Source organism: Tauraco erythrolophus, chromosome Z (genome assembly GCF_009769465.1).
Source record: "Tauraco erythrolophus isolate bTauEry1 chromosome Z, bTauEry1.pri, whole genome shotgun sequence".
NCBI lineage: Eukaryota > Metazoa > Chordata > Aves > Musophagiformes > Musophagidae > Tauraco > Tauraco erythrolophus.
In genome coordinates, this window is record NC_141496.1 from 10,649,820 (window position 1) to 10,663,510 (window position 13,691).

The 13,691-nt window shown below is 41.6% G+C and overlaps 1 protein-coding gene and 1 non-coding gene across 4 annotated transcripts in view; both read right to left on the reverse strand.

Moving 5' to 3' along the window:
* UBAP2 (ubiquitin associated protein 2) overlaps positions 1 to 13,691 on the reverse strand; it is a 119,781-nt gene that overhangs the window by 45,519 nt on the left and 60,571 nt on the right. For 2 of the 3 annotated variants that reach the window (XM_086630046.1, XM_086630045.1), the window contains exons 10-14: positions 8,498 to 8,565; positions 6,507 to 6,696; positions 5,631 to 5,844; positions 3,899 to 4,173; positions 2,632 to 2,804 (exon numbers count right to left, since the gene is read on the reverse strand). In XM_086630046.1, the coding sequence (XP_086486172.1) occupies positions 2,632 to 2,804; positions 3,899 to 4,173; positions 5,631 to 5,844; positions 6,507 to 6,696; positions 8,498 to 8,565 (920 nt within the window). Of the gene's footprint in view, positions 1 to 2,625; positions 2,805 to 3,898; positions 4,174 to 5,630; positions 5,845 to 6,506; positions 6,697 to 8,497; positions 8,566 to 13,691 lie in introns of all 3 variants that reach the window. The other variant, XM_086630044.1, reaches the window with a different exon arrangement.
* LOC147526316 (small nucleolar RNA SNORD121A) lies at positions 3,074 to 3,158 on the reverse strand. Its single transcript, XR_015222952.1, has one exon. It is a non-coding gene; the product is annotated as a small nucleolar RNA SNORD121A (small nucleolar RNA).

Below are 13,691 nucleotides of genomic sequence, written 5' to 3' on the forward strand. Positions count from 1 at the left end.
CTCTCTGAGTACGGCCATTGAGCCAATTCCTTATCCACCGAGTGGTCCATCCATCAAACCCATGCCTCTCTAGTTTAGAGAGAAGAATGTCGTGCGGGACAGTGTCAAAAGCTTTGCACAAGTCCAGGTAGATGACATCCGTTGGTCGACCCTTGTCCACCGATGTTGTCACCCCACCGTAAAAGGCCACCAAGTTGGTCAGGCACGATCTGCCTTTGGTGAAGCCGTGTTGGCTGTCACCCACCACCTCCTTGCTCTCCATGTGCCTTAGCATGGTTCCCAGGAGAATCTGCTCCATGACCTTGCCAGGCACAGAGGTGAGGCTGACCGGCCTGTAGTTGCCCGGGTCCTCCTTGTTCCCCTTTTTAAAAATGGGGGTTATATTCCCTCTCTTCTAGTCATCGGGGACCTCGCCAGACCGCCACGACTTCTCAAATACAATGGCCAGTGGCTTGGCAACTTCATCCGCCAGTTCCTTCAGGACCCGCGGATGGATCTCATCAGGTCCCATGGACTTGTGCACCTTCAAGTTCCTCAGATGTTCCCGAACCTGCTCTTCAAGTACAGTGGGCGGTGGTTCATCCTCACAGTCCCTGCTAGTTCTTTCCACAGCTTGGGTGGTAAGACAAGAGGCTTTATCAGTGAAGACTGAGGCAAAAAATTCATTGAGTACCTCAGCCTTCTCTATGTCCCGGGTAACCAGAGCACCAGTATCCTTCCGGAGGGGGCCTACATTCTCCTTGGACTTCCTTTTGTCCCCTACATACCTATAGAAGCATTTCTTATTGCTTTTTATATCCCTTGCCAAATTCAATTCCTTCAGGGCTTTAGCCTTCCTCACCTGATCCCTGGTCACTCGCACAGCTTCTCTGTATTCCTCCCAGGCTATCTGTCTCCGCTTCCACCCTCTGTAGGCTAACCTCTTCATTTTCAGTTGGTCCAGGAGCTCCTTGCTCATCCACGCAGGCCTCCTGGCCTTTTTGCCCGACTTGTTCTTCGTCGGGATGCACCTCTGCTGAGCTTGGAGGAGGTGCTCCTTGAATGTGGACCAACTTTCCTGGGCCCCTCGTCCCTCCAGGGCCGCCTCCCATGGCACTTTGCCCATCAGGTCCTTGAAGAGGCCAAAGTCTGCCTTCTTAAAGTCTAGGGTACAGAGCTTGCTGAGTGGTTTCCTTGCTGCCCCATGGATCTTGAACTCCACCGTGTCGTGGTCACTGCAGCCAAGGCTGTCCTTAAGTTTCACCTCACCCACCAGTCCCTCCCTGTTGGTGAGCACAAGGTCGAGCATGGCACCCCTCCTTGTCGGCTCCTCTATCACCTGCAGGAGGAAGTTGTCATCCACGCATTCCAGGAACCTCCTGGACTGCCTGTGCCCTGCTGTATTGTCTCTCCAACAGATGTCAGGGTGGTTGAAGTCCCCCATGAGGACCAGGGCTTGTGACCGCGAGGCTGCTCCTATCTGGCTATAAAGCGCCTCATCTGCTCTGTCCTCCTGGCCAGGTGGCCTGTAACAGACCCCTACCGTAACATCCCCTATCCGTCTCCGTCCTCTAATCTTGACCCATAAGCTCTCTGTCAGCTCCTGCTCCGACCCCAGGCGAAGCTCCACGCATTCCAGCCGGTTGCTGACATAGAGAGCGACACTCCCTCCTCGTCTCCCCTTCCTGTCCTTTCTAAAAAGCTTATACCCCTCCATGTTGACACTCCAGTCACAGGAGTCGTCCCACCACGTCTCCGTGATGCCAATAAGGTCGTAGCCCTGCTCATGTGCACGCATCTCCAGCTCATCCTGTTTATTTCCCATGCTGCGTGCGTTGGTGTACATACACTTCAGCTGGGCCTCCGACAAAGCCGACTCGCTGGCTGGAGCGACAGGGGTTCTCTTGGACGGCAGTGTAAGTTCGTTTGAACATACCTGCGATCCTTCCCCAGCCTCTGGACCCTCAGTGCTGGCACTGGTGCCATGCTGACAGCGGTATGAATCTGACTTCTTGGCTGGAGCGGCTGGAATTCCCTTCTTCTGTTCTACGGGTACTTCCAGCATATCTTTATCATTCTTGATATTCCCCCCCTCCCCCTTCAAATCTAGTTCAAATCTAGTTTTGAATAAATAAGGAAGGAAAAAAATAAGTTACTGGTACACTGGCATTTATCATTGGCTATTTTAGCATTTCAGTAGGAGCTTCAGCATACTGAAAGCCTGGTGTCTTTTCTCATCCCATAGGAGCATCAGATCTGTGATCTGGTGCCAATCTACTGACACACATATATGGTACAGGGGTCATCTTTCCTAGATGAAAAGCATAAAAATTCGGGTTGTGAGGAACAAACCCTCAAACAAATCTGAAAATCAGGACAAATATACATGAGAAAGCGATTCTATAAAGGGTCACTTATTATAAGGTTATGTACCTTCGTGCAATCTCCAAATTCACATCAACCCACCCAGGGAGATTTTGATTGTCACCAGGAAAGTAATTTCTCCTTTAAGATGCCAGCCACAGAAAACACTCAGCCTTACAGGTCATCATATTTCCCCGTCCCATTACACGGTAACTGTGCCTTGGTGAGGCACGAACTTGACCTCCTAAAGAAGATAAGTAAGTACACACAAGGGGAACTCACACATACTTTACAGATTTTGAGTACAAGCTATTGTTGGTTGCCTGGCTGGTATTCTCACTGCTTGAAGTTGATCCAAACTCTGGGAGTGCAGGCTCTGATCCAAACTCCAGAGCTCCAAACTGAACATTTAACCCTGTCACATCCGCTGATCCAGGCATCTCCACTGCAGAGGCAGGAATCTTAAAGGAGGAAAAAAAAGCCATAATACCTTTGCATGCACTGTATTACAGACATCAGCAACTGACACCCTCTACTCCCTTAGTTAGACCGCAAAAAAAAACCAGTTTACATCACATAAATTATCTTCATTCTTGTAACCTGAAATTAATTCATTGATGCTGTGCCCTAATCTGGAGCTGAAAGATTAAGCCAAACTATTCTACAATATCAAAGTGTCATCTGTGTCCATTCCCCTTCAGTCCATGTTCATCTTGTGGCTACTAAGTCAACTCAAAATCACTCAGCAACAGTCATTTTCCACACAGAGCAATCAGATCTGTGCTTGGAAAAGATAAGATCATTGTATTTTGGACCTAAACACTATCCTGCTTAGAAATTTCTGCTTTATAAACAAGAAATAAACCTCAGTCTTTGCTCTCCTTCTCCCTAGCAACTTATATATAGAATACAATCATAGAATCATTTAGGTTGGAAAAGAACTTTAAGATCATCGAGTCCTACCATTAACTTAGCACAGCCAAGTCCACCGGTAAACCACGTCTCTAAGTGCCACATCTATCCAACTTTTAAACACCTCCAGGGACGGTGACTCAACCACTGCCCTGGGTAGCCTGTTCCAAGGCTTGACAGCCCTTTTAGTGAAGAAGCTTTTCGTAATACCCAATCTAAACCTCCCCTGGCACAATTTGAGGCTGTTTCCTCTCATCCTATCGCTTGTTACCTGGGAAAAGAGAACAACCTCCACCTTGCTACAACCTCCTTTCACACAGTTGTAGAGAGCGAGAAGGTCTCCCCTCAGCCTCCTTTTCTCCAGGCTAAACAACCCCAGTTCCCTCAGCCACTCCTCACAAGACTTGTGCTCCAGACCCTTCACCAGCTTTGTTGCCTTTCTCTGGACACGCCCCAGCACCTCAATGTCTTTCGTGTGGTGAGGGGCCCGAAACTGAACACAGTGTTCAAAGTGTGGCCTCACCAGTGCTGAGTACAGGGGGACAACCACTTTCCTACTCCTACTGGCCACACTATTTCTCACACAAGCTTTTCTATTTTCTTTTTACGTTTACTAAGGACAAACCACCACTGAATTACCCACCTTGGATGCTGGAGTTATCCTCCGTTTTGGTGGTTTTATCTGTTTCTGCTGGGTTTGATGAGCAGTGACTGCCTGGTTATCCATAGATATAGTGGGGAGCTGTAACATTTTGCTAACAGCTGTAGACGTGTCAACTGGCGATGGCTCTCGGAGTTTTACCTGGGAGGAGAAGGACTCCAGCCCAGGAGGAGGAACAGGAACTGCCTGCATTTGTTGTTGCTGTCGCTGGGTCAGCTGGCTCAGAACTGGGGATGGTTCAGGCTGGGATTTAAAGTCTAGTCAGTGTGGGGAAAAAAAAAATATCAAAAGTAAAGCATTAAACTCCACTTTTCACGTTTCTACTATGAAAGAATCTTTCATAAGGGTGATGACATACTCGACAGCTATATTTTTATAGCTTGTGCAAGTCTCTTTCAGGCATAACACATGCTCCACATTGAACATTACCACAGCAAAAATGAGGTCAACATTTGACATTCTTTAAATAAAGAGCTGTGGGCAAACATTATTTAGTTTTCTTCTACAATACGAAAACAAACCTATCTAGACAGTCACACAATATTACCGCACATCAGTCCTCAAAAACTGTTATGGATGACTTTAATCAAACACTGCAAATTTCACTGCAATTAACTGTGCTGATAAAACACGATTATTTCCAAGGGGTTTGGAGATGCAATTTAGAGGTATTATGAGTCAGAACTTCCTGCCACTACAAAGGAGAAGACTTTCGCAGAGATAGGAAGGCATCTACCATCCCAATCTCGCTGAAAGTCAAGGGACACCGAACACCAGCAGTTTTTTTTTCCAAGTCTTCCCCTTTCGTATTTTTCAGACACTGAAAGCCAGGCAGTGGCTCAGATTGCTGGTCAACAACCATAAGAGATCCACAGCATTTGTAATGTGAAGTTTTTTTAATTCAGTTGGTAAAGTGCATTAGAAAGCAACTTAAAATATACATAAACATTTTTTCAGATTGCTGCACGGAAAAGATTATAACTGCAACCAAATTGGCTGCTTATCTATCTGGAAAGATATGCACACACGCACGAGACAGATACAAGAGCTATCATTCTTCACAGTGAGAATATTGCTAGGAACTACACTTGAAAAAACAACTTTGTGTCATTTTCACTGTTTCTATCAATTTTACTGAATTAAATGAAAAATCGATACAATTATGAATAGACAAAATGGGTAATCTGTATCATTCTCAGCGCATTAGAGAAAGAACACTGTGATGTGATGCACATTATGTAGAAATTATACAGTACTTATTCAAAATTCATGTAATGGTCAGAACGGAAAAATTTGAGGGAAAAAAGACAAAATATGGTGCAACTTTATACTCAGCTAGAAGCAGCACAGGCACCATAAAAATTGAGTATTTTCCAGGATTTGCTGAGAAATAAAGTCAAACCAAAGTTCCACTTCAATATTCAAGCACTTTAAACCTAAGATGTCATTACATGAAGTGTCAACAACTTCTAAAGATGCAATGACATCTATGGATAGCCTTAAGCCTACCAAAACTTAGTTTGAGATACACTCGTAATGTCTGTTACCAGCAAGTAAGTGTAACTCTTACAATGCTGTAACCAACCATATTATTAGGATTACATTTTTTAGAAAAAGTCTTTCATTAAGGCCATTTCAAACTGTCATTGTTGTTAAGAAACCTTAAGGGCCAACAGAGATAGAAAGAGAGAAAAAGCTGTGTCAAAGCACTTACCAAACTGATTAAGAACTGAGGACTGAGTAATGGGCGGTTTTAGATCCCAGGATGATGTGGTAGTCGTGGTGGTGGTGGTAGAGTTACTATTGTTTTGTTGAGAGGTAAACTGACCCAATCCTGGAGATTTCAACTGGTCCAAGATTTGGGATCCAGTAGAGTTTGCCAATTTAGAGGATCCGAGCTCTCCAAAGCCAGAACAAAGTACTGCAGACTATCAAAAAAGAAGAAGGGAAGGAGCGAAGTTAAGTATTTAATAAACAATTTGAACAGAGCCATAGGGTCAATGCCTGCAGCTGCTATTTGGCAGCAACTAAAACCTCTTCAGCCCCAGATTACTGGCAAATGACAAATAAAAAATTCAGTAGCTGTAGGATATGGCCAGATCTTCTCTGATTTTCACCAGTAGAACTTCCACCACTGTGATTGCAACGAAACTGATTTACTTGAATCCATGCATTTCAAAATAGCATGTATTTACTAATAGTTGAATTGATTTTCAGAGAATAAATACAAGTGCTCAATTGCAAGCCCTCATAATTGATTCAGAAACAGGCAGGTTTCCACAAAAAAAAAAAAAATCACTCAAGATATGTGCTTGGAAACAACACATCATGGCTTTCTGACATTGAACTCTTCACTATGACCAAATTATTTCATGCTAAATCAGAATGCAGTAAATGCATCTAATCTCTACTCAAAAATTTTGTGTATGTGTGAACAGAAGGAATCAAATTCTTAATTCCATTCCTTCAACATTCACATCTGAATTTTACAAACACTGAAACATCTCATTTAATGACTGGTACTGGAAAAGTTGTTTAACGTGAAATATTTACTCATGAAGAGCATTTAGAAAGGATAAGATAATTTTACCAGACTTTGAGGAGAATAAGAGTTTATAGCACTGGAGCCGCCAGTTCCTGACGCCAGCTGGGTGCTGTGCTGAGAATTTGTGAAGACTAGGGCTTGGCCAAAGGTCTGCTGCTGAGGAGGCTCAAAGGAGTTGCCTTCTGTCTCTCGGGTAGAAGTCACAGGCTTTTGAAGCAGCGTTACCAAATCAATGCTGTAAGAAAAAACAAAGTTTGGCTGAAATAAACATGATGATTAGGCTGCACTGAAACTGAAGAAAGCACTAAGGATACTAAAGCTGCCATACCAGCCACAGAATTATTACTGATTAACAGTCTTTTCAAACATTGCTTAGCTGTCATACAAGAAGAGGTAGAACAGAGATTTTTGACAAAGTAATGTTCTGCTAGCTGAAACTTTCCACTACAGTTAGAATACAAATGATCTTTGCACTCTTTTCAAACATTATCAAATTTATAACATCACATATCACATAAATAACCTATATGATTAATATAACCAAGTAACTGGAAACATGTCATAAAAGATACCTTATGTTTAGGTGGATCCTGCCTGGAAGCCCATTACATATATCGATAATCCACATTCTACATATATCACACTATCCCTTTAAAAAGAGTAAGGGATTAAAGTCCTACCTCTGTATAGGATAGGTATGAGGACAGTAAAGAATAAAGTCACACATGCAGCGACTGAGTGCTTACGTGATGACAAGGAAGTCAGAAGAGCTGTGGAAATAAAAGCTAAGTTTCTCAGATAGTATGTACATATCCAAAATTACCACACATACCTGGAGCAGGATGAGAAATAGGCATTTTCTTCTATTTAGCATGGCTTACTAACCCCTACCACATGTTTAGCATAGGTTTATCCAAGGAAGAGCAAAGCATGCAGACAATAAAAGAAATCTAATATAAAAATTCTCACTGAAGTTTATCCTAAATGCACTGCAGGCTTGGGCTGAAAAGCTGCTTCCAGCACTTGCATTAGCATAGATTTCTTAATGCCCAAACCTTTCTTATGGCAAATTAAAAAAAAAAACAACAAAACACACCACCAAACAAAAAAAAAACCCACCAGAATTTGAGTTGATGAACTAAAATATTTTCTAACATAATTTGAGGGACATCCACTAGAAGAATATTCGCATTAGAACAATGAACATGTGAGCATATCACCTTTAAGAAGGAAAGGAATACAAACTGTAGACCAACTGACACCATACCTCCTCTAGATCACATCAATGCTATAAGGAAAATTTTGCTGCTGTCTGGAGGACAGCAGTACAGCTGTATCAGGATGTTTGGGAATGTTAGGCCACCTAGTTTTCAGATTTTGTGCTATCCAACCACCGAAGCCTTCCTCACACAACTTCAATCCACCCTCCTGGCACCTGAGGCTAATGCAGGCAACTGATTCCACATCACCATCAGCCTGGCATCCGGTGAAGACAAAGGCAAGCAAAGGAAGGCAGCAACCATCATATTTTTGGTTCTCTGTCTGAACTCTGTATCACCGGTTAAGGCAACCAATTGTGATGCTTACCAGGAAATTCACCTTCTTGCCCATGCAAGCTTTTCTGTAAGCACATTTGTCAAAGCACTACATTCTGAACACTTTTTGCATCTACAGTGGAAGGCTTTCCATTTTCTGGACAGCAAAGCCAGAGCTTCCTTTTCAACAGTAGAAAACTTTTCTTCCCAGCTACTTTTCTTCCTGCCTGTAAGACATCTTTGTGCAGAAAACAGGGTCTTCTCGGTATTATGCTTCTGGATACAGTAAGTTGGGATCTGCTTCTGTAGTCAATAATAGGTATCACAGGAACCCACAAAACCAACAATTTCCAAGCAAGATTTTCACAATTTTGAAATTAGACTGACCCATCTTTGACCAGGGCTGCCCTGTGTTTCATTCAACATTTTATCTGAGCAAGCTAGTATTGCTTCACCAAGCAGAAGGTTTTTAAGGTATAGGGAAAACATGGAAGAGCCTACCTTTGCCCAGGAGTCACATGATTGTCAGCTGGAACAGACGAAGCAGTGAAGACTTTTGTTTCAGAAAGCTGAAAAAGAGAGAAAGGGAGAGAAAAGGTATTTTAATCACATACATGTTCACGCCTCACTGCTGTGACATCTGTAGAAATTCCATCTCGGTCATGCTCTTTCTAGATAAAAATAAAGTGAAAATACCATTACAATCGATTATCCTGCAGCTCTGCTTAAAAAGAGAAAAACACATAGCCAAACCTCAGCAACGTCTTCTCCACAGAATCAAGTACTAATTTAATTAAAGTGTTAGCAAATTTGATCCACTGAACACACACAATGGTATACCAATACAACTACATCAGCTTGAGCAATAGCTTAACTGAAAAATATACCAGTAGACAGTAATTAATGTGACAACTGGTATGTCATCAGTGCAAAGATACCTTGTGCAGACAGAATTCAGGACTCCACAGAGCAGCTCTGATAAATCTTGTTGCAGAAATCTAACACACTGCACCATTCCCACTCATTTCACGTGTCCCTGTGTCTCACATTACCGTCTGCATCACCAGTGGAAGCAGGTTTGCACTCAGGCACGCACAGTGCACTAGCACTCATGGTTCCTTCTTGGTATTTCTGCTAGGGGCACCAATAACGTCTTAAACCAATTGCTCTGTAAGCGTGAGTTTGAAAACAATAATAAAGGGAGAACCACGTAGTTGCTTACACCAGTATAACCAGTCAGACCATCCACAGTAGAAAACTACTGCTTTCACCATGCTGTTAACGATAGATACTTGCACAGGTAGCTGAGGAAGTGAAGCTGGTTGGCTGGGGTTTTTGGCAGAAAGCAGGCGATCTTGTTTTGTATGTGGGTTGGTTGGTTGCTCTTTGGGTTTTGTTTTTTGTTTGGTTTTTTTTTTTTTGTTGGGGGCGGGGGAGGTTAAATAACTTTTATTTTTTTAAAAAATAGTAGTTAAACAGCTACAAATTCCTAAGGGTAACGAACTTCTATTGACAGGAATACTTGCAAAGCAGAACAGGTCTTAAGCTAGTACAGGTTAGGTTTAATCACATAAAGATATGCACATATAATAGTTATATTTTAAATTACATTTGCACAAAATCACCTTTAACTACTTTGGAGTAGCTTTGTATTTAGACTAAAGAATAACTGGCCGACTCGAATACTCACAAAGAATCTCTTTAGAATGTGACATTTGAATACAGCTCCTCCAGGAAATCATGCATTTTTAACTGCATACATTGTTAGCAACTCAGTTTAAAGGACACCGCGGACAGAAGCCAATTTCATCTGCCATCCCAGGACAGCTCTACTGAAACCACATACATCCCTGAACACGGTCATCTGATCAGGACTCTCCCACGAAACACTGTTGATTTAAGCAGGACGCAGAACAGCTGACTGGGAGCAATCACTTACCACCCAGAGGCAAAGCTCAAAAGTTTCATGTGCTCTCCACACACCCGCTTACGTGCGACACACTGTGTCAAGAAAAAACGAGTACCACCACAGTTCCTCCCTCCACTTCCTTCCCTTTCTTTGCTGCTCATACAACCTACTTTAATCTCATCTTTCTGGAACACAGCTCTGTCCCGTGCATAATGTTGCCAGCCTGTAACTCTATGTACTGACCAAAATGAAGAAAGAAGATTCAGCTCAAGCACGTTTCCAGTTAAAAGGGCCGTTCCTCTATTGTTCAACCCCTTCCCCACTGTACATGTTATTTTAGAATGCATGCTGTATTTCTTGTAGTGTTACGAGACTCCTCCATTATGTGGCACAAGGAGGTGGCATGAGCAGCAGCCTATGGTCCACAATCCCTTGGTAAAATATTAAATTCTTTGTAATGTCAACAGTTTCTTATGCTCACACAACCCAGGGTAAGAACAACTGTGGCCAACACACTGACGAATCCTGAAAACCAAGCAAACTGAGGAGTCTGAGGACGTCTGTGACAATGCAAAAGCATGCTTGACGTATGAGAGGGGGAATGTTCTCTTCAAGTGAACCAGCATGCCAAACAAAAGCCTCCAGCCACCCGCTCAGCTACATTGAAGCTTACGCTACACCCTGTGGCAAACTCACTGCCATAAGCCCGAAACATGCACCTAATTCAGAAGTCTGCTGGGATCACGGCGTTAGTCACAACACAAGCTTCATGGAGCCACAGCTGATAAGTTTTATTATGCAGATGTATTTAGTATTTCTTAGAAGGAGTATTATCAGCTCCTAACAAAGTCATTCACGCTCCCTGTATGCGACATTCACAAATCTGGCGTTTTCCCAGAACTGAAATGGTCGTGAACCATTTGGAAGCGTCCGCCTCGCAAGGGTATTTCCTCCATCCACAGCGAAATGCCTGTGCTTTTCAGCTCCTTTTCCTATGATAAAAATCATTCTCCAATCAAACAGACAACGTATTTAACAACTAGCTACCAGCTCCTATGGCCAGTTGGTAGGTGAGGAGAACAAGAAAATATACTCCTCCAGCATCCTCATCAAAACTCGACATCAACAAACCAGAAAAATAAAAACCTTATTACTGTTTTGATATGATGTACTGAACTTAAAGAAATTAAAACAAGTTCTCATGCTGCTTCCTGGTAAAGGAAACACTATCACTAAAAGACACTTTTTTCTTTCTTTTTTTTTTTAAAGTGTTGCTGTTCTTTCAGTCAAAAACTATGACTACACATACTGTACAGAAAATGTTTGCCTTAATCCACTTTCCAGGAATTTGTATGTATTCTATTTCTCCCCTTCTGATAGTTTCTGTAGTTAAACTTTATTTTCTTTAGCCAGAAGAATATGAACACAATTTTAACAGGAAAACCCAGAGACATCTACAGTACCTGAACATTTGTCTGGTCCTTCATTGTCCATGCCCTGAATAGCCCTTCAACAAAATATCCCTGCAACTAGTTTCCACTTTATTTAGTAAGCTGGCAACCTACTCTACTTGCTCAATACTCACTACTAAAGACAAATACCAGGTAGTACTATTAGATTAGAAAAATCTAATCTTTCCCAAGTCAAACAACAATAAATTTCACTCAGCTGCCCATCACTTGTATCTGACTAGAAAACAAACATTTAAACAAAAATATTCTTTAGAAAAACACTTGGTCTTTATCTGCAGACAACAAATACATCACCTTCCTTGGTTGTTTTAATCATTAGTCATGCTGCTAGAGCTGTTGGTCTATTTTACAGTTAAACCTAGGGCTCCATTTTGCAGACATAGGCTCACATTATACCTTTTTCTGCTACACTAAAACCACAGCCCATTATATGCTACTAAAGTAACTTTTTCAGATTCAGTAAACTAAAAATCTCACTCTCAAGCACCTACTCTACCAGTAAATAATTTTCAGCTATTTTCCACAAGTTTTGTTTTGTAAAAGCAATGAATAATTGGATGCAGTACTTTGGAATCAAGTTCAGGAGAGTTCACATACAGAAATATCACTCAAAGAATGATTAAGAAACAGGGAAGAATGCCTACAGGCAAAAAGACTACAAGAGACTTTTTTTTTTTGGTAACAGCATCAGCCCTTTAGGAGATCATGCTGAGCTGTTCTATTTTCATCATCCTCTACAATCCTGAAAATTTTTCAGTTCTTCCTTTCCAGAACACAGCCTCTTGTTCTGGAGGTGTGCCTTCATTCCTATAAAACAAATAGGCACTTGGCTATACTAAAGCACTTTCAATTTGAACAGACCAAGTCTAGTAGAGGTCCAAATTTCTTTGCATGACTGGTTTACTTACAATTACCATTCCAATAATTTCTGGATTTCCCACACATTTTATTCGACAGTGATTTTATTTTTACTTCGAAATCATTGATAAAGACACTAGATGGCATCTAGCCTGGGACTGGATTCCTTTATAGCCCTCCTAGAAAAGCTCATGTTCAGTAAGGGTCTGCCTGCAAAAGATTTATTTGCCAAAATTTGCAGGGCAGATCTGAATCCACTTAATGTGTTTTGTCATAGCATGAATTATTTTAAGAACAAAAGATGTAGATCAAATCTCTTACAAGGACACACTCTGTCTTCACAGTTAATTTGTAATTTACTTAAAGACCAACATCAGGTTAATTTGAAGTAGACCTATTTTCCATAAAACTACACTGAATGGCACAAGTTGTATTCTTACACCTCTATGTTTTTTAAGTCAGATATTCAACTTTCCCTTTATTTTTCACCCAGGCATGTTTTAGGCTAATGTGTCTGCAGCTCGCCATTTCATTCACTTTTTCTGAACATCAGCACCTGAACAACCAGTCCTCTAAATTAATAAAAATTAACAGGTTAGAGATTTCATGTGCTGCTCTTTCAAGTTTCATGTGCAAATTACTCAGATTTGATAATTAATTTTAAAAGAAAAATGTATCCCTAGTTAGCTCTGGTCAACACCCCTCCTGTACTACACATGCTGTATTGCACCAGCAGCAAATAGGAGCGAGAAAAAAGGCCATAAATTTTCACTATTCTTAGCCCACAGTCCTGTAGAAATAGAGGAGAAATTTAAAAAAGATGCCAGCTTTTGAGGCCAGTAACTGATACAGAAAACCTAAGAATTTTAGAGTTTCTTTTAATTTTCTCAAAAGACATAGCCCTCTCATTAGGTAAGGACAGAGTTTTCCTATCTGTTATATGACACATTCACAAATCTCTAAGGATAACACTGACACACCGCTCGACAGGAGGAGGCAAAAGGGATGACTTCCCAGACAATCTCTCACTCTTCTGAAAATAAACCTGAAATAATGGATGTTCCTATAAAAGACAAAACAACTTCTTTAAAGCGAGGCTTTCCTTTCCATGTTTCTTGCTGTCTCGTTTGCTTTCTGAACAGCTTAAGCCCTAATACAGTAACTGAAAACCTAAAATCACAAAGGCAATTTTCACACGTGATCATCACAAATGCCAAATATTTCACAGACCAGGAGGACATCTCTTGCCTGATAGATAAGGAGAACCAAAATTGGTGTAGTACTTTAGAGAACAGATCATGACAAAACGACAGGAATGAAGCCATTAAGTGCTAACATCAGCACGCTACTTAGCTTCTTTTTTTAACATTATGAAGTAGACCAAGTGGAACAACTATGCAGATTTCAAACAAAAAGCATCAAATGAGGAGTCTAAAGTTGATAGTAAGCTTCAGCA